The sequence below is a fragment of the Bufo bufo genome, chromosome 1 (assembly GCF_905171765.1).
Source record: "Bufo bufo chromosome 1, aBufBuf1.1, whole genome shotgun sequence".
In the NCBI taxonomy this organism is placed as follows: domain Eukaryota; kingdom Metazoa; phylum Chordata; class Amphibia; order Anura; family Bufonidae; genus Bufo; species Bufo bufo.
The window spans coordinates 317,587,535-317,608,091 of NC_053389.1; the positions used below are offsets into that span (position 1 = coordinate 317,587,535).

Here is a 20,557-nt window from a genome sequence, read left to right on the forward strand (position 1 = left end):
TAGTTTATGCTATATATATCAGGCCTACTCGAAATCTATCCCAAAAAGGATATCTTAGATTCAAGGTGCTGATAGTGTCATTCAGAAAAACTTAACACGCACGCTACCGTGCAGATACAAGTCTAATTCTGTGATTAAACGTATACCTGTCACACAGCGCAAAAAAAATAGGCCTCACATTTCTATTCAATCAAATCTGTACTGTTTTAGCTGGTCAAATTATTTGTAGTGACCATAAAAGCACAGTTTTTGTTCTGGGTTGAAAAACTATTCCAAAATTTGCAATTCTCAAAATAAGTAGTTTATGCTATATATATCAGGCCTACTTGAAATCTATCCCAAAAAGGATATCTTAGATTCAAGGTGCTGATAGTGTCATTCAGAAAAACTTAACACACACGCTACCATGCAGATACAAGTCTAATTCTGTGATTAAACCTATACCTGTCACACAGCGCAAAAAAAAACAGGCCTCACATTTCTATTCAACCAAATCTGTACTGTTTTAGCTGGTCAAGTTATTTGTAGTGACCGTAAAAGCACACTTTTTGATCTGGGTTGAAAAACTATTCCCAAATTTGCCATTCTCAAAATTGTGGTGAACGGGAACAATGAGGAAAACATCTAATAAGGGACGCGGACGTGGACATGGTCGTGGTGGTGTTAGTGGACCCTCTGGTGCTGGGAGAGGACGTGGCAGTTCTGCCACAGCCACACGTCCTAGTGAACCAACTACCTCAGGTCCCAGTAGCCAGCAGAATTTACAGCAATATTTGGTGGGGCCCAATGCCATTCTAAGGATGGTAAGGCCTGAGCAGGTACAGGCATTAGTCAATTGGGTGGCCGACAGTGGATCCAGCACGTTCACATTATCTCCCACCCAGTCTTCTGCAGAAAGCGCACAGATGGCGCATGAAAACCAAGCCCATCGGTCTGTCACATCACCCCCATGCATATCAGGGAAACTGTCTGAGCCTCAAGTTATGCAGCAGTCACTTATGCTGTTTGAAGACTCTGCTGCCAGGGTTTCCCAAGGGCATCCACCTAGCCCTTCCCCAGGGGGGGAAGAGATAGAATGCACTAACGCACAACCACTTATGTTTCCTGATGATGAGGACATGGGAATACCACATCAGCACGTCTCTGATGATGACGAAACACAGGTGCCAACTGCTGCGTCTTTCAGCAGTGTGCAGACTGAACAGGAGGTCAGGGATCAAGACTGGGTGGAAGACGATGCAGGGGACGATGAGGTCCTAGACCCCACATGGAATGAAGGTCGTGCCACTGACTTTCACAGTTCGGAGGAAGAGGCAGTGGTGAGACCGAGCCAACAGCGTAGCAAAAGAGGGAGAAGTGGGCAAAATCAGAACACCCGCCGCCAAGAGACTCCGCCTGCTACTGACCGCCGCCATCTGGGACCGAGCACCCCAAAGGCAGCTTCAAGGAGTTCCCTGGCATGGCACTTCTTCAAACAATGTGCTGACGACAAGACCCGAGTGGTTTGCACGCTGTGCCATCAGAGCCTGAAGCGAGGCATTAACGTTCTGAACCTTAGCACAACCTGCATGACCAGGCACCTGCATGCAAAGCTTGAACTGCAGTGGAGTAAACACCTTAAAAACAAGGAAGTCACTCAGGCTCTCCCTGCTACCTCTTCTGCTGCTGCCGCCTCGGCCTCTTCTGCTGCTGCGCCGCCTCGGCCTCTTCTGCTGCTGCGCCGCCTCGGCCTCTTCTGCTGCTGCTGCCGCCGCCTCGGCCTCTTCCTCCGCCTCTTGAGGAACGTTGGCACCTGCCGCCCAGCAAACATGGGATGTACCACCAACACCACCACCTGCGTCACCAAGCATCTCAACCATGTCACACAGCAGCGTTCAGCTCTCCATCTCACAAACATTTGAGAGAAAGCGTAAATTCACACCTAGCCACCCTCGATCCCTGGCCCTGAATGCCAGCATTTCTAAGCTACTGGCCTATGAAATGCTGTCATTTAGGCTGGTGGACACACACAGCTTCAAACAGCTCATGTTGCTTGCTGTCCCACAGTATGTTGTTCCCAGCCGGCACTACTTCTCCAAGAGAGCCGTGCCTTCCCTGCACAAACAAGTGTCCGATAAAATCAAGTGTGCACTGCGCAACGCCATCTGTGGCAAGGTCCACCTAACCACAGATACGTGGACCAGTAAGCACGGCCAGGGACGCTATATCTCCCTAACTGCACACTGGGTAAATGTAGTGGCGGCTGGGCCCCAGGCAGTGAGCTGTTTGGCGCACGTCCTTCCGCCTCCAAGGATCGCAGGGCAACATTCTTTGCCTCCTGTCTCCTCCTCCTCCTACTCAGCATCCTCCTCCTCTTCTTCCACCTGCTCATCCAGTTAGCCACACACCTTCACCACCAACTTCAGCACAGCCCGGGGTAAACGTCAGCAGGCCGTTCTGAAACTCATATGTTTGGGGGACAGGCCCCACACCGCACAGGAGTTGTGGGGGGTATAGAACAACAGACCGACGAATGGTTGCTGCCGGTGAGCCTCAAGCCCGGCCTGGTGGTGTCCGATAATGGGCGAAATCTCGTTGCAGCTCTGGGACTAGCCGGTTTGACGCACATCCCTTGCCTGGCGCATGTGCTGAATTTGGTGGTGCAGAAGTTCATTCGCAACTACCCCGACATGTCAGAGCTGCTGCATAAAGTGCGGGCCGTCTGTTCGCGCTTCCGGCGTTCACACCCTGCCGCTGCTCGCCTGTCTGCGCTACAGCGTAACTTCGGCCTTCCCGCTCACTGCCTCATATGCGACGTGCCCACCAGGTGGAACTCCACCTTGCATATGCTGGACAGACTGTGCGAGCAGCAGCAGGCCATAGTGGAGTTTCAGCTGCAGCACGCACGGGTCAGTCGCACTGCGGATCAGACCCATTTCACCACCAATGACTGGGCCTCCAGCGAGACCTGTGTGCCCTGTTGCGCTGTTTCGAGTACTCCACCAACATGGCCAGTGGCGATGACGCCGTTATCAGCGTTACAATACCACTTCTATGTCTCCTTGAGAAAACACTTAGGGCGATGATGGAAGAGGAGGTGGCCCAGGAAGAAGAGAAGGAAGAGGGGTCATTTTTAGCACTTTCAGGCCAGTCTCTTCGAAGTGACTCAGAGGGAGGTTTTTTGCAACACCAGAGGCCAGGTACAAATGTGGCCAGACAGGGCCCACTACTGGAGGACGAGGAGGACGAGGATGAGGAGGAGGAGGAGGAGGATGAGGATGAAGCATGTTCACAGCGGGGTGGCACCCAAAGCAGCTCGGGCCCATCACTGGTGCGTGGCTGGGGGGAAACGCAGGACGATGACGATACGCCTCCCACAGAGGACAGCTTGTCCTTACCTCTGGGCAGCCTGGCACACATGAGCGACTACATGCTGCAGTGCCTGCGCAACTACAGCACAGTTGCCCACATTTTAACGTGTGCGGACTACTGAGTTGCCACCCTGCTGGATCCCCGGTACAAAGACAATGTGCCCACCTTACTTCCTACACTGGAGCGTGATAGGAAGATGCGCGAGTACAAGCGCACGTTGGTAGACGCGCTACTGAGAGCATTCCCAAATGTCACAGGGGAACCAGTGGAAGCCCAAGGCGAAGGCAGAGGAGGAGCAAGAGGTCGCCAACGCAGCTGTGTCACAGCCAGCTCCTCTGAGGGCAGGGCTAGCATGGCAGAGATGTGGAAAAGTTTTGTCACCACGCCACAGCTAACTGCACCACCACCTGATACGGAACGTGTTAGCAGGAGGCAACATTTCACTAACATGGTGGAACAGTACCTGTGCACACCCCTCCACGTACTGACTGATGGTTCGGCCCCATTCAACTTCTGGGTCTCCAAATTGTCCACGTGGCCAGAGCTAGCCTTTAATGCCTTGGAGGTGCTGGCCTGCCCGGCGGCCAGCGTTTTGTCTGAACATGTATTCAGCACGGCAGGGGGCGTCATTACAGACAAACGCAGCCGCCTGTCTACAGCCAATGTGGACAAGCTGACATTCATAAAAATGAACCAGGCATGGATCCCACAGGACCTGTCCATCCCTTGTGCAGATTAGATATTAACTACCTCCCCTTAACAATATATTATTCTACTCCAGGGCACTTCCTTATTCAATCCTATTTTTATTTTCATTTTACCATTATATTGCGGGGCAACCCAAAGTTGAATGAACCTCTCCTCTGTCTGGGTGCCTGGGCCTAAATGTGCGACAGTGGCCTGTTCCAGTGGTGGGTGACGTGAATCCTGATTCTCTGCTATGACATGAAGACTGATTCTGTGCTGACATAAGGCCAGATTCTCTGTTACGGGACCTCTCTCCTCTGTCTGGGTGCCGGGGCCTAAGTATGTGACAGTGGCCTGTTCCAGTGGTGGGTGACGTGAAGCCTGATTCTCTGCTATGACATGAAGACTGATTCTGTGCTGACATAAGGCCAGATTCTCTGTTACGGGACCTCTCTCCTCTGTCTGGGTGCCGGGGCCTAAATATGTGACAGTGGCCTGTTCCAGTGGTGGGTGACGTGAAGCCTGATTCTCTGCTATGACATGAAGACTGATTCTGCGCTGACATAAGGCCAGATTCTCTGTTACGGGACCTCTCTCCTCTGCCTGGGTGCCTGGGCCTAAATATGTGACAGTGGCCTGTTCCAGTGGTGGGTGACGTGAAGCCTGATTCTCTGCTATGACATGAAGACAGATTCTGTGCTGACATAAGGCCAGATTCTCTGTTACGGGACCTCTCTCCTCTGTCTGGGTGCCGGGGCCTAAATATGTGACAGTGGCCTGTTCCAGTGGTGGGTGACGTGAAGCCTGATTCTCTGCTATGACATGAAGACTGATTCTGTGCTGACATAAGGCCAGATTCTCTGTTACGGGACCTCTCTCCTCTGCCTGGGTGCCTGGGCCTAAATATGTGACAGTGGCCTGTTCCAGTGGTGGGTGACGTGAAACCTGATTCTCTGCTATGACATGAAGACTGATTCTGCGCTGACATAAGGCCAGATTCTCTGTTACGGGACCTCTCTCCTCTGCCTGAGCGCCTGGGCCTAAATATGTGACAGTGGCCTGTTCCAGTGGTGGGTGACGTGAAGCCTGATTCTCTGCTATGACATGAAGACTGATTCTGCGCTGACATAAGGCCAGATTCTCTGTTACGGGACCTCACTCCTCTGCCTGGGTGCCGGGGCCTAAATGTGTGACAGTGGCCTGTTCCAGTGGTGGGTGACGTGAAGCCTGATTCTCTGCTATGACATGAAGACAGATTCTGTGCTGACATAAGGCCAGATTCTCTGTTACGGGACCTCAATCCTCTGTCTGGGTGCCGGGGCCTAAATATGTGACAGTGGCCTGTTCCAGTGGTGGGTGACGTGAAGTCTGATTCTCTGCTATGACATGAAGACTGATTCTGCGCTGACATAAGGCCAGATTCTCTGTTACGGGACCTCTCTCCTCTGCCTGGGTGCCGGGGCCTAAATGTGTGACAGTGGCCTGTTCCAGTGGTGGGTGACGTGAAGCCTGATTCTCTGCTATGACATGAAGACATATTCTGTGCTGACATAAGGCCAGATTCTCTGTTACGGGACCTCTCTCCTCTGTCTGGGTGCCGGGGCATAAATATGTGACAGTGGCCTGTTCCAGTGGTGGGTGACGTGAAGCCTGATTCTCTGCTATGACATGAAGACTGATTCTGTGCTGACATAAGGCCAGATTCTCTGTTACGGGACCTCTCTCCTCTGTCTGGGTGCCTGGGCCTAAATATGTGACAGTGGCCTGTTCCAGTGGTGGGTGACGTGAAGCCTGATTCTCTGCTATGACATGAAGACAGATTCTGTGCTGACATAAGGCCAGATTCTCTGTTACGGGACCTCTCTCAACTGCCTGGGTGCCTGGGCCTAAATATGTGACAGTGGCCTGTTCCAGTGGTGGGTGACGTGAAGCCTGATTCTCTGCTATGACATGAAGACTGATTCTGCGCTGACATAAGGCCAGATTCTCTGTTACGGGACCTCTCTCCTCTGCCTGGGTGCCGGGGCCTAAATGTGTGACAGTGGCCTGTTCCAGTGGTGGGTGACGTGAAGCCTGATTCTCTGCTATGACATGAAGACAGATTCTGTGCTGACATAAGGCCAGATTCTCTGTTACGGGACCTCTCTCCTCTGTCTGGGTGCCGGGGCCTAAATATGTGACAGTGGCCTGTTCCAGTGGTGGGTGACGTGAAGCCTGATTCTCTGCTATGACATGAAGACAGATTCTGTGCAGACATAAGGCCAGATTCTCTGTTACGGGACCTCTCTCCTCTGCCTGGGTGCCTGGGCCTAAATATGTGACAGTGGCATGTTCCAGTGGTGGGTGACGTGAAGCCTGATTCTCTGCTATGACATGAAGTCTGATTCTGCGCTGACATAAGGCCAGATTCTCTGTTACGGGACCTCTCTCCTCTGCCTGGGTGCCGGGGCCTAAATGTGTGACAGTGGCCTGTTCCAGTGGTGGGTGACGTGAAGCCTGATTCTCTGCTATGACATGAAGACAGATTCTGTGCTGACATAAGGCCAGATTCTCTGTTACGGGACCTCTCTCCTCTGTCTGGGTGTCGGGGCCTAAATATGTGACAGTGGCCTGTTCCAGTGGTGGGTGACGTGAAGCCTGATTCTCTGCTATGACATGAAGACAGATTCTGTGCTGACATAAGGCCAGATTCTCTGTTACGAGACCTCTCTCCTCTGCCTGGGTGCCTGGGCCTAAATATGTGACAGTGGCCTGTTCCAGTGGTGGGTGACATGAAGCCTGATTCTCTGCTATGACATGAAGACTGATTCTGCGCTGACATAAGGCCAGATTCTCTGTTACGGGACCTCTCTCCTCTACCTGGGTGCCTAGGCCTAAATATGTGACAGTGGCCTGTTCCAGTGGTGGGTGACGTGAAGCCTGATTCTCTGCTATGACATGAAGACTGATTCTGCGCTGACATAAGGCCAGATTCTCTGTTACGGGACCTCTCTCCTCTGCCTGGGTGCCGGGGCCTAAATGTGTGACAGTGGCCTGTTCCAGTGGTGGGTGACGTGAAGCCTGATTCTCTGCTATGACATGAAGACTGATTCTGTGTTGACATAAGGCCAGATTCTCTGTTACGGGACCTCTCTCCTCTGTCTGGGTGCCGGGGCCTAAATATGTGACAGTGGCCTGTTCCAGTGGTGGGTGACGTGAAGCCTGATTCTCTGCTATGACATGAAGCCAGATTCTCTGCTATAGCATGAAGAGACTGATTCTCTGCTGACGTGAAGCCAGATTCTCTGCTATGGGACCTCTGTCCAATTGATATTGGTTCATTTTTATTTTTTTAATTTTTATTTTAAATCATTTCCCTATCCACATTTGTTTGCAGGGGATTTACCTACATGTTGCTGCCTTTTGCAGCCCTCTAGCTCTTTCCTGGGCTGTTTTACAGCCTTTTTAGTGCCCAAAAGTTCGGGTCCCCATTGACTTCAATGGGGTTCGGGTTCGGGATGAAATTCGGGTCGGGTTCGGATCCCAAACCCGAACATTTCCGGGAAGTTCGGCCGAACTTCTCGAACCCGAACATCCAGGTGTTCGCTCAACTCTACATATTAGGTATCGCCGCGTCCATATCGACCGGCTCTATAAAAATACCACATGACCTAATCCCTCAGATGAACACCGTAAAAAATTAAAAATAAAAACTGTGCTAAATAAACCATTTTTTGTCACCTTACATCACAAAAAGTGTAATAGCAAGCGATCAAAAAGTCACACACACCCCAAAATAGTGCCAATAAAACCGTCATCTCATCCCGCAAAAATCATACCCTACCCAAGGTAATCGCCCAAAAACTGAAAAAATTAGGGCTCTCAGACTATGGAAATACTAAAACATGATTTTTTGGGCTTCAAAAAAGAAATCATTGTGTAAAACTTATATAAATAAAAAAAAGTATGCATATTTGGTATTGCCGCATCCGTGACAACCTGGTCTATAAAAATATCACATGATCTAACCTGTCAGATGAATGTTGTAAATAACAAAAAATAAAAACAGTGCCAAAACAGCTATTTCTTGTTATCTTGCCTCACAAAAGGTGTAATATAGAGCAACCAAAAATCATATGTACCCTAAACTAGTACCAAAAATACTGCCACCCTATCCCGTAGTTTCTAAAATGGGGCCTTTTTTTGGAGTTTCTACTCTGGGGGTGCATCAGGGGGGCTTCATATGGGACATGGTTTTAAAAAAATCAGTCCAGAAAAATCTGCCTTCCAAAAACCGTATGGCATTCCTTTCCTTCTGCGCCCTGCCGAGTGCCCGTACAGATGTTTACAACCACATATGGGGTGTTTCTGTAAACTACAGAATCAGGGCCATAAATATTGAGTTTGGTTTGGCTGTTAACCCTTACTTTGTTACTGGGAAAAATGGATTAAAATGAAAAACTTTTTAAAAAAATTGAAATTCTGAAATTTCATCTCCATTTGCCAATAACTCTTGTGGAACACCTAAAGGGTTAACGACATTTGTAAAATCTGTTTTGAATACCTTGAGGGGTTTAGTTTCTTAGATGGGGTCACTTTTATGGAGTTTCTACTCTAGGGGTGCATCAGGGGGGCTTCAAATGGGACATGGTGTCAAAAAAAACAGTCCAGCAAAATTTGCCTTCCAAAAACCGTATGGCATTCCTTTCCATCTGCGCCCTGCCATGTGCCCGTACAGATGTTTACGACAACATATGGGGTGTTTCTGAAAACTACAGAATCAGGGCCATAAATATTGAGTTTGGTTTGGCTGTTAACCCTTGCTTTGTAACTGGAAACAAATTATTAAAATGGAAAATCTGCCAAAAAAGTGAAATTTTTAAATTGTATCTCTATTTTCCATTAATTCTTGTGGAACACCTAAAGGGTTAACGACGTTTGTAAAATCAATTTTGAATGCCTTGAGGGGTGTAGTTTTTTAGATGGGTCACTTTTTATGGAGTTTCTACTCTAGGGGTGCATCAGGGGGGCTTCAAATCGGACATGGTGTTAAAAAAAACATTCCAGCAAAATCTGCCTTCCAAAAATCGTACGGCATTCCTTTCCTTCTGCGCCCTGCCACGTGCCCGTACAGTAGTTTACGACCACATATGGGGTGTTTCTGTAAACTACAGAATCAGGACCATAAATATTGAGTTTGGTTTGGCTGTTAACCTTTGCTTTGTAACTGTAAAAAATTATTAAAATGTAAAATCTGCCAAAAAAGTGAAATTTTGAAATTGTATCTCTATTTTCCATTAATTCTTGTGGAACACCTAAAGGGTTAACAAAGTTTGTAAAATCAGTTTTAAATACCTTGAGGGGTGTAGTTTATAGAATGGGGTCATTTTTGGGTGGTTTCTAATATGTAAGCCTCGCAAAGTGACTTCAGACCTGAACTGGTCCCTAAAAATTGGGTTTTTGATTTGCTTCTAAACTTCTCAGCCTTGTAACATCCCCAAAAAATAAAGGATCATTCCCAAAATTATCCAAACATGAAGTAGACATATGGGGAATGTAAAGTAATAACTATTTTTGGAGGTATTACTATGTATTATAAAAGTAGAGAAATTGAAACTTGGAAATTTGCAATTTTTTTTACTTCATTTTACCAGTGTCATGAAGTACAATATGTGATGAAAAAACTATCTCAGAATGACCTGGATAAGTCAAAGCGTTTTAAAGTTATCAGCCCTTAAAGTGACACTGGTCAGATTTGCAAAAAATGGCCAAGTCCAGAAGGTGAAATAGGGCCGAGTCCTTAAGGGGTTAAGCAGACTGTGATTGTCTATTGTTGTGACTTAGATGAAGATCAGATCACATTTTATGACCATCTTGTGCAGAAATCCATATCATTCCAAAGGGTTCACATACATATTTCTTGCAACTGTATGTAAATGTGTTATTATCTATAACTTAATACGACCACAATTGTGGTTCTTATTGTGGTCATTTTCTGTAGGCTGTGGATGATAACTCTCAACCATATACAACGCTACTAGCAGACCTACCACACATAAATCTCCCAGTACAATATCACCACCGTATGATACACATTTTTTATTTTTTATTTTCTATTCTTGTTTATTATTTTTAATTATGTTCTAGAACAGGTTTTCATCAATTGTGAATGTAGATGTGAATTTTATCTGGATTTTTATGTGGATGTACAATATTAAATATTCATTTAAGGATATACTTTCTCTGGACGGTTTTAGACTGGGCCACTATAAAAAAGCGGCGGCCCAGCCTAAGGCCCCTTATTGATGGCCACAAGAACAGATATGGGTGGTCACTAAGGGGTTAAAGGGCTGTGACTTCATAGAGGCTGGCTAGCTGCTGATTGGCACAGTATTATGGATGAACTTGTGTTCCCCGTCTTTATTTTCTAACACTTGTAGCCGCCATTTTAGGACAAAAAAGTTTTATTATCATGAAGAGTGAGGAGATTCGATCAACACTAACTATAATATTACCTATTCAATGCTTTATACAACATCCATATAAAAGCTACATGAGAAGCCTAAAATATTTACAGAAGTAAATGTATTTTCTCACTTTTACCTCAGAGCACCAGTGTTTGACTTTTAAGCAGCTACTGTATATGTAGAACTAGAAATCCAATCTTTTTTCCCCAAACACTGTAAAACAGCAAGAAAAAGAAATTTTCTGGATTTTGTCTCCTTATATTTTTTCAGATATTTTTATTTTACATTCCTTTATCTTCCAATTAGATTATAAATACCTTTCCAATTAGTTCAGATTGACTGTAATTGAGCCTCAGTAACAGAAACAAAAAATCAGATAACAAGCAATATATATTTTATTATGGCTATGTTATTCGGTCTTTATTCCAATTCATTATTCCATTGTAGAAAAAATGAAAGACTAGGTCATAGCAAATATTGCAGATGACCTTTGATTAGATATTAACCCCTTAAAGACCTGGCCAATAACTTTTTCCCCCCCATTCATATAGGTATATGAGGGTTTCTTTTTTGTGGGAAAATATGCATTTTTTAGTACTACCATTTAATTTACCATGTCTTGTATTGGAAAACAATAACAAGGAAACATTTTTTGTAAAATTGAAAAAAAAAAAACACATACACACAATTACGTCAAGATTGTTGGGGTTTTGACATCACGCATTCACTCTGCGCTAAAAGTGAGATGAAGTCCTTATTCTGTGGCTCAATACAATTGCGGCGATACCAAATCTGTGAAGTTTTTATTTTTTGTTTAATTATTTTTAAAAATACAATAAATCTTTGCATCGCCATATTCTGAGAGCCATAACTTTTTATATTTCGCTGTACAGAGCTGCATGGGGGCTTTTTTTTTACTGTAATTTTTAAGAGATACCATTTTTGTGGTATGTACAACCTTTGATCACTGTTATTCAATTTTCTTTGAAGGGACAAGATGCCAAAAAAATGGCGAATCATGTGTTTTAATTTTTTTTTCCAATACGGCCTTCACTGTACAGGAATTTTTTAAATATATTTTTGCAACGATACCTAATATGTACATTTTTAATTGTTTATGTATTTTTAAGGGTAAAATTAGGAAAGGGGAGCTTACTTTTCATTAATTACCTATGAGCCCACTAAGGGGGCAAGAACCTGTTATTTTTTGATCCCTTGTCCTATTCACCCCAATAGAGATTATTAGGGTGAATAGGATTTTTTCACTGTCCCTTATGTGCTATGCCTCCTGCATAGAACAGCAGGGAACTTACCATGGCCAGCCTTAAAAGGCTTTAACAGCTTCTAGGCTGCCATGGTAACTGATCAGAGCTCCATGATTTCACTGCAGGGCTCTGATCAGAAGGTAGAGGGAGCTCAAATGCCTTGAATAATAATTAAGCCAATATCTTATCTGCAGACAGCTGTTTCGGTTTGATTGTCCCTCATCAGTGCAGAGCAGATAATAGAAATGTCTCAAGGACTATTTAAAGGGTTGAACATTGACTTATAGGATAGCTGCCTTACATTTGGTGGCATCAGAGTTAGAGTTTTCTAAGAGCTCATTGCGTACTTTCTTTCCATATTTATAAGGTGAAAGTTGAAGTTAAGGATATAAATGATAATTCTCCATACTTTTTCCATAAAAACATGTTTTAGAAATTATTGAATTTAAATGACCAGGATAAAGATTTCAGTTACAAAATGCAGAAGACACAGATATTGACAGTAATTCAATGCAGACATACAAGCTCAGTAATATTATTTTAGCTTTGGTTAAACTATAAACCTTAATAGGAGCAAATTTACCTGAACTGATGATAAAAAACATTTAGATCGAGAAATCGAAGTGTTCATGCATTATGTTTAACAGCATTTGATTTTTGATGGAGGAAATCTTACTACTTTAACCCATTCACACCCAGCGCCATACATGTAAGGCGCAACTAGACGTGACTTAACGCCCAGCCCCGTACATGTACGGCGCACTGATCGGGTGGGTGCACTGATAGCCAGACCCCTGCTGCATGTGCCGGCATCGGTGAAATCACCAATGCCAGCGCATTAACCCCTGCACAGCCGCGGTCAGCACTGACCACAGCACATGCGATGTCCGTGCAGGGAGGAAGCGGCCATCGGGTCCCCGCGCTGCTGTAACGGGGACCTGATGGCAGGAAATGCAGCCCGATCCTTAGGCATCGTGGCTGCCTTCCGTGACAGCCTATGAGATCCACCCCCCTGGATCTCACAGGCAGGAAGGCTGTAAGTGTATTACAGTGTGTAATACACTTATAGTCAATGCATGACAATACAGAAGTATTGGCATGCATTGTAAAGGGGATCAGACTCCCAAAAGTTGAAGTTCCAGAATGGGCCAAAAAAGTAAAGTAAAAAAAAGTTTAAAAAAATAAAGTTTTACAAAAAAAGTATCAAGTAAAAAAAAAAAGTGTTTTTCCCCCAAATAAAGTAAAAAAAATTGTAAAAAATAGGGAAAAAAAGAAAAGTAGACATATTAGGTATCGCCATGTCCATATCGACTGACTCTATAAAATATCACATGACCTAACCCCTCAGGTGAACACCGTCAAAAAAATAAAATAAAAACGGTGCTAAAAAAACTATTTTTTTGTCACCTTACATCACTAAAAGTTCAACACCAAGCGATCAAAAAGGCGTATGCCCCCCAAAATAGTACCAATCTAACCATCACCTCATCGCCCAAAAAATTAAAAACTTTGGCTCTCAGACTATGGAGACACTAAAATATGATTTTATTTGTTTTAAAAAGGATATTATTGTGTAAAACTTAAATAAATAAAAAAAAGTAGACATATTAGGTATTGCTGCGTCTCTAACAACCTGCTCTATAAAAATTCCAAATGACCCATTGCACATTGCAAACCTATACCCCAACACATAAGTTAGGAACGACAGAACCCAGATAGCTTTACAATCTCAACAGGCGCTGCGTTGATAATGAGTACTAATTAGTATGACACACACCTCAATACCTGACTACTACCAAACACCTCTGCCTTTAGTTACTATTCTGTCTTTGCTTTTTATTTTTGTCATTGTTTATGTTTTCCATGATCTACAGCCTGTTACATATTGGTATTTCACAAATACCCCGTATACTATAGTGAATGTCTATCGAAAGGGGCCACCCCCCTTTTTTATGCAGGGTCCTCTCTACTACAGGACTGATATGGCTGGTACCACATTCAGCATAACATCAACTGTATCATAAAACGGAGAATTCATATTGTATACCCTTAAGATTATGCTTTATTGTATAACTTCTTATGCCTTTGTACAATGTGATTTCTGTAGGTTCCTGTATTACACTGTGGTGTATGGGTCTCTTATGCACTGATATTCATGTATTATATCTTTTACCTTTCTTTGAAAAAAAATAAAAAAATCCTCAATAAATATATATTGAATGATAAAAATCCCAAATGACCTAACCCTTTAGGTGAACACCGTAAAAAAGATAAAATAAAAACTGTGTCAAAAAAGCTATTTTTTGCTACCTTACATCACAAAAGGTGTAATAGCAAGCGATCAAAAAAGTCATATCCAGCCCAAAATAATGCCAATCAAACCATCATCTCATACCCCAAAAATGATACCGTACCTAAAACAATCGCCAAAATAAAAATAAACTATGGCTCTCAGAATATGGAGACACTAAAACATGATTTTTTTTAATTCAAAAATGTTGTTATTGTATAGAACCTGCTGTATAAAAATATCACATGAACTAATCCCTTAGGTGAACACCGTAAAAAATAAAAAATAAAAGTGTGTCAATAAAGCTATTTTTTGTCACCTTACATCACAAAAAGTGTAATAATAAGTGATCAAAAAGTCATACCCTAAAATAGTACCAATCAAACCATAATCTCATACCGAAAAAAATAAGCCCCTACATAAGACAGTCGCACAAAAAATAAAAAAAAACTATAGCTTTCAGAATATGGAGACACTAAAAAATATAATTTTTTCAAAAATACTTTATTATGTAAAACTGAAACACACAATAACAAAAAAGTTGTCATATTTGGTATTGTCACGTCCGTAATAACCTGCTTTATTTACCACATGATCTCACCTGTCAGATGAACATTGTAAATAACAAAAAAGAAAAACTATGCCAAAACAGCAATTTTTGGTTACTTTGCCTCACAAAAAGTGTAATATAGAGCAACCAAAAATCATATGTACCCTAAAATAGTACCAACAAAACTGCCACCTTTACCCCGTAGTTTCCAAAATGGGGTAATTTTTTGGGAATTTCTACTCTAGGGGTGATCAGGGGGTCTTCAAATGTGACATAGCAGCTTAAAATTATCCCAGTGAAATGCTGTGTGCCCATACAGCAGTTTACGACCACATATGGTAAACTACAGAATGAGTGCAATAAATATTGAGTTTTGTTTGGCTGTTAACCCTTGCTTGGTTACTGGAAAAAAATTGATTAAAATTGAAAATCTGCCAAAAAAGTGAAATTCAGAAATGTTATCTCCATTTTCCATGAATTCTTGTGGAACATCTAAAGGGTTAACAAAGTTTGTAAAATCAGTTTTGAATACCCTTTTTGGGTAATTTTTGGGTGGTTTCTATTACGTAAGCCTCACAAAGTGACTTCAGACCTGATCTGGTCCTTAAAAAGTAGTGTTGGTCGCGAAAATTCGAATAGCGAATATTAATCGCAAATATCGGCACTTCGAGAATTCGCAAATATTTAAAATATAGTGATATAAATTAGTAATTTCAAATATTCTAGATTTTTTCATCAGTAACCTCCCTTTTTGCTTGAGGGCCATTAAAAAGGCTGCAATGTCTTTGTCTGAGCTTAACAACATCCCTAGCAACCAATTGGAAAGTTGACTACCCCTTACTATATAAGAACCTCCCCAGCAGCCCTTGTATGCAGTATTTTGCAGATCTGAGAGAGACAGCAGTGTTATTGCTGTGCTTTCTACTTTCCTGTGTCATTACATTTGATAGTTAGTTAGTTAGCTTATATAATACAGATAGTTAATGGGAGATAGTAATAGTCAGTGTAGGTTAGATAGTGATATAGTGTAGCTGATAGGTTCTGCTGTCCATACATTCATGCTACATACATAGTGCTGTATGTATGTATGTATGTATATACTTAGTGCACCAATCACTAATAAGTAGTCATACCTGTTAAAATGTGAATTTGCACGTATTGGGCCAAAATATTTGCATCATTAGTGCCGATTTCGCAATCGCGAATATATTGGAGCACTCTATCTGCATATAAAGCTATTGTAATGTTCTGCCGTGCCAACCATTTTCTCCAGTCTCAGGAAACTTCTAGCAGCTTGAAAAATGCAGCTATAGTGACCCACGCCTGTATTTTGCGTGCTTTACGCGAATATTGCCAATTTTTCGCTACTATATGACGAATATTCTACTAAATATTCACGATATATCGCAAATTCAAATATAGCCCCTGCTGCTCATCACTATTAAAAAGTGGGTTTTGGAAGTTTTAAAAAAAAATTCAAGATTTGCTTCTAAACTTCTAAACCTTCTAACGTCCTCAAAAAATAAAATGGCATTCACAAAATGATCCAAACATAAAGTAGACATATGCGAAATGTAAAGTAATAACTATTTTTGGAGTTATTACTACCTAATATAAAAATAGAAAAATGGAAATTTAGAAATTTGAAACTTTTTCCAAATTTTGGGTAAATTTTGTAATTTTTTTATAAATAAAAATGAAATTTTTTGACTCAATTTTACCTGTGTCATGAAGTACAATATTTGGCGAGAAAACTGTCTCAGAATGACCTGGATAAGTAAAAGTAAAAGTTATTACTACATAAAGTGACAAATATCAGATTTGCTAAAAATGGCCTGGGCAGAAAGGTGAAAAATGGCTTGGTCCTGAAAGGGTTAATTAATTTCATTGTCATTGATGTCAATGATAATGCTCCTTTATTTACAGAATCTCCACATTATTTGTACTAAATGCAACTGATATAGATGAGGGAGTCAATTCACAGATTACTTACTCATTCAGCAAAAGAGCAGGAAATATTCATTATACCCGGTGTCATACTGTAAAAACCGAGAGATATTTACATTTTGAGGAAACTAAAAAAAAAATTGTACATTGAAAGGATGGAACAGGTCTGTTTGCCCATTTTAAAATATTGATAGAAGTAATAGATGAGAATGACAATACTGCTGAGCTATCACTCATCTCACTGTCCACTCCTATTCCTGAGAAATCTGACCCTGGTACAATGATAGCTTTGAATAAAGTCCATGATCAAAATTCAGGTGAAAATGGAAACATTTATTGTCAAAATATAGAAGATGTCAGTTTCAATTCAGTTTTGCTGTTGCTGTTCGTTCTGGGGACGCACTAAGAGTTCAGATACGTATTACGTTGCCGGTTGCTATTAGACCATAGATGATTCAGATTAAAGTGTCGTGTAAAGACAAATATTGTTGGTGTTTTGCATTAATGGTACATATTCCCTCACAATCAGTTTCTCCAGATGACCCAATGAACCTTAACCCTAAAGTGCAACTGCTAAAAATAGTTATATTTAATTATTACAAAATTCCACTACTATACTGAATCTACATGGTTTTCAAACACCATATAGGCTTGTATTGGCTGGCTCGCCATAGGCTTCTAAAGTACTTGATATTTTTTGTCTGGACACTACAGTTGAGCGAACACCTGGATGTTCGGGTTCGAGAAGTTAGGCCGAACTTCCCGAAAATGTTCGGGTTCGGGATCCGAACTCGACCCGAACTTCGCCCCGAACCCCATTGAAGTCAATGGGAACCCGAACTTTTCGGCACTAAAAAGGCTGTAAAATAGCCCAGGAAAGGGCTAGAGGGCAGCAAAATGTAGGTAAATCCCCTGCAAACAAATGTGGATGGGGTAATGAATAAAAAGAATAATAATAATTTAACCAATATCAATTGGAGAGAGGTCCCATAGCAGAGAATCAGGCTTCATGTCACCCACCACTGGAACAGGCCTCTGTGAGATATTTAGGCCCTGGCACCCAGACAGAGGAGAGAGGTCCCATAGCAGAGAATCAGGCTTCATGTCATAGCAGAGAATCAGGCTTCATGTCACCCACCACTGGAACAGGCCACTGTCAGATATTTTTAGGCCCCGGCACCCAGACAGAGGAGAGAGGCCCCATAGCAGAGATTCAGGCTTCATGTCATAGCAGAGAATCAGGCTTCATGTCACCCACCACTGGAACAGGCCATTGTCAGATATTTTTAGGCCCCGGCACCCAGACAGAGGAGAGAGGTCCCATAGCAGAGAATCAGGCTTCATGTCACCCACCACTGGAACAGGCCACTGTCAGATATTTTTAGGTCCCGGCACCCAGACAGAGGAGAGAGGTCCCATAGCAGAGAATAAGGCTTCATGTCATAGCAGAGAATCAGGCTTCATGTCACCCACCACTGGAACACTCCATTGTCAGATATTTTTAGGCCCCGGCACCCAGACAGAGGAGAGAGGTCCCATAGCAGAGATTCAGACTTCATGTCATAGCAGAGAATCAGGCTTAATGTCACCCACCACTGGAACAGGCCATTGTCAGATATTTTTAGGCCCCGGCACCCAGACAGAGGAGAGAGGTCCCATAGCAGAGAATCAGGCTTCATGTCATAGCAGAGAATCAGGCTTCACATCACCCACCACTGGAACAGTCCATTGTCAGATATTTTTAGGCCCCGGCACCCAGACAGAGGAGAGAGGTCCCATAGCAGAGATTCAGGCTTCATGTCATAGCAGAGAATCAGGCTTCATGTCACCCACCACTGGAACAGGCCATTGTCAGATATTTTTAGGCCCCGGCACCCAGACAGAGGAGAGAGGTCCCATAGCAGAGATTCAGGCTTCATGTCATAGCAGAGAATCAGGCTTCATGTCACCCACCACTGGAACAGGCCATTGTCAGATATTTTTAGGCCCCGGCACCCAGACAGAGGAGAGAGGTCCCATAGCAGAGAATCAGGCTTCATGTCACCCACTACTGGAACAGGCCACTGTGAGATATTTTTAGGTCCCGGCACCCAGACAGAGGAGAGAGGTCCCATAGCAGAGAATCAGGCTTCATGTCATAGCAGAAAATCAGGCTTCACGTCACCCACCACTGGAACAGGCCATTGTCAGATATTTTTAGGCCCCGGCACCCAAACAGAGGAGAGAGGTCCCATAGCAGAGAATCAGGCTTCATGGAACCCACTACTGGAACAGGCCACTGTCAGATATTTTTAGGCCCCGGCACCCAGACAGAGGAGAGAGGTCCCATAGCAGAGAATCAGACTTCGTGTCACCCACCACTGGAACAGGCCACTGTCAGATATTTTTAGGTCCCGGCACCCAGACAGAGGAGAGAGGTCCCATAGCAGAGAATCAGGCTTCATGTCATAGCAGAGAATCAGGCTTCACGTCACCCACCACTGGAACAGGCCATTGTCAGATATTTTTAGGCCCCGGCACCCAGACAGAGGAGAGAGGTCCCATAGCAGAGAATCAGGCTTCATGTCACCCACTACTGGAACAGGCCACTGTCAGATATTTTTAGGCCCCGGCACCCAGACAGAGGAGAGAGGTCCCATAGCAGAGAATCAGGCTTCATGTCATAGCAGAGAATCAGGCTTCATGTCACCCACCACTGGAACAGGCCACTGTCAGATATTTTTAGGCCCCGGCACCCAGACAGAGGAGAGAGGTCCCATAGCAGAGAATCAGGCTTCATGTCATAGCAGAGAATCAGGCTTCACATCACCCACCACTGGAACAGGCCATTGTCAGATATTTTTAGGCCCCGACACCCAGACAGAGGAGAGAGGTCCCATAGCAGAGATTCAGGCTTCATGTCATAGCAGAGAATCAGGCTTCATGTCACCCACCACTGGAACAGGCCACTGTGAGATATTTAGGCCCCGGCACCCAGACAGAGGAGAGAGGTCCCATAGCAGAGATTCAGGCTTCATGTCATAGCAGAGAATCAGGCTTCATGTCACCCACCACTGGAACAGGCCACTGTCAGATATTTTTAGGCCCCGACACCCAGACAGAGGAGAGAGGTCCCATAGCAGAGAATCAGGCTTCATGTCACCCACCACTGGAACAGGCCATTGTTAGATATTCTTAGGCCCCGGCACCCAGACATAGGAGAGAGGTCCCATAGCAGAGAATCAGGCTTCATGTCATAACAGAGAATCAAGCTTCACGTCACCCACCACTGGAACAGGCCATTGTCAGATATTTTTAGGCCCCGGCACCCAGACAGAGGAGAGGTTCATTCAACTTTGGGTTGCCCCGCAATATAATGGTAAAATTAAAAAAAGAGGATTGAATGAGGAAGGGCCCTGGAGTACAAGAATATATGGTGAAGGGGAGGTAGTTATAAATGTCTAATCTGCACAAGGGATGGACAGGTCCTGTGGGATCCATGCCTGTGTAATGGTCGTGTACACACACACACACATGGGGGAGGGAAGTGACCACTGCGCTCCACCCTTACCCCTGGCCTTGCCTACTTGCCTCGCGAGTCCTAATGACAGGGGACAACTGGACGGCAATCCCTAGCTTGGAATAAGTGCAGGGATGACAGACAGACAAACAACAGAACGTGAACGTACCGAGTCAATACCAGGAAAGCTACAAAGTACAAATGGAGCAAGCAGAGAATTGTCAGGAGAAGCCGGGGTCATAAATACCAGGAGAGTCGTGAAGTACCAAAGGAGTCAGCAGAGGATAGTCAGGAGGAAGCCGGGGTCAGAATATCAGGAGAGCAGCAAAGTACACAAGGAGCAGGCAGAGGATCTTCAGGAATTCAGCAGGAGGTAAGAAAGCCACGAAAGACAAAATCACAGGTGGAACCTAAATTAACAGGCAACCTGTGGCCAGCAGGCTGCCTGTATTTATAGTGGGGAGTGAGGGTCATGTGACGTGGCCAGCGTCACATGACCGACAGACCAACCAGTCGAGCGAG

General features: G+C 44.0%; 1 protein-coding gene across 3 annotated transcripts in view; it reads right to left on the reverse strand.

The window, feature by feature from the left end:
- The window catches only part of LOC121008928 (protocadherin alpha-2-like), a 381,217-nt gene that overhangs the window by 267,889 nt on the left and 92,771 nt on the right, over positions 1-20,557 (reverse strand). Inside the window, exon 3 of one of the 3 annotated variants that reach the window (XM_040441729.1) lies at positions 10,802-10,823. The exons of the other annotated variants lie outside the window; for them this stretch is intronic. Within the exon in view, the coding sequence (XP_040297663.1) occupies positions 10,802-10,823 (22 nt within the window). The remainder of the gene's footprint in view (positions 1-10,801; positions 10,824-20,557) is intronic. 3 annotated transcript variants of the gene reach the window in all.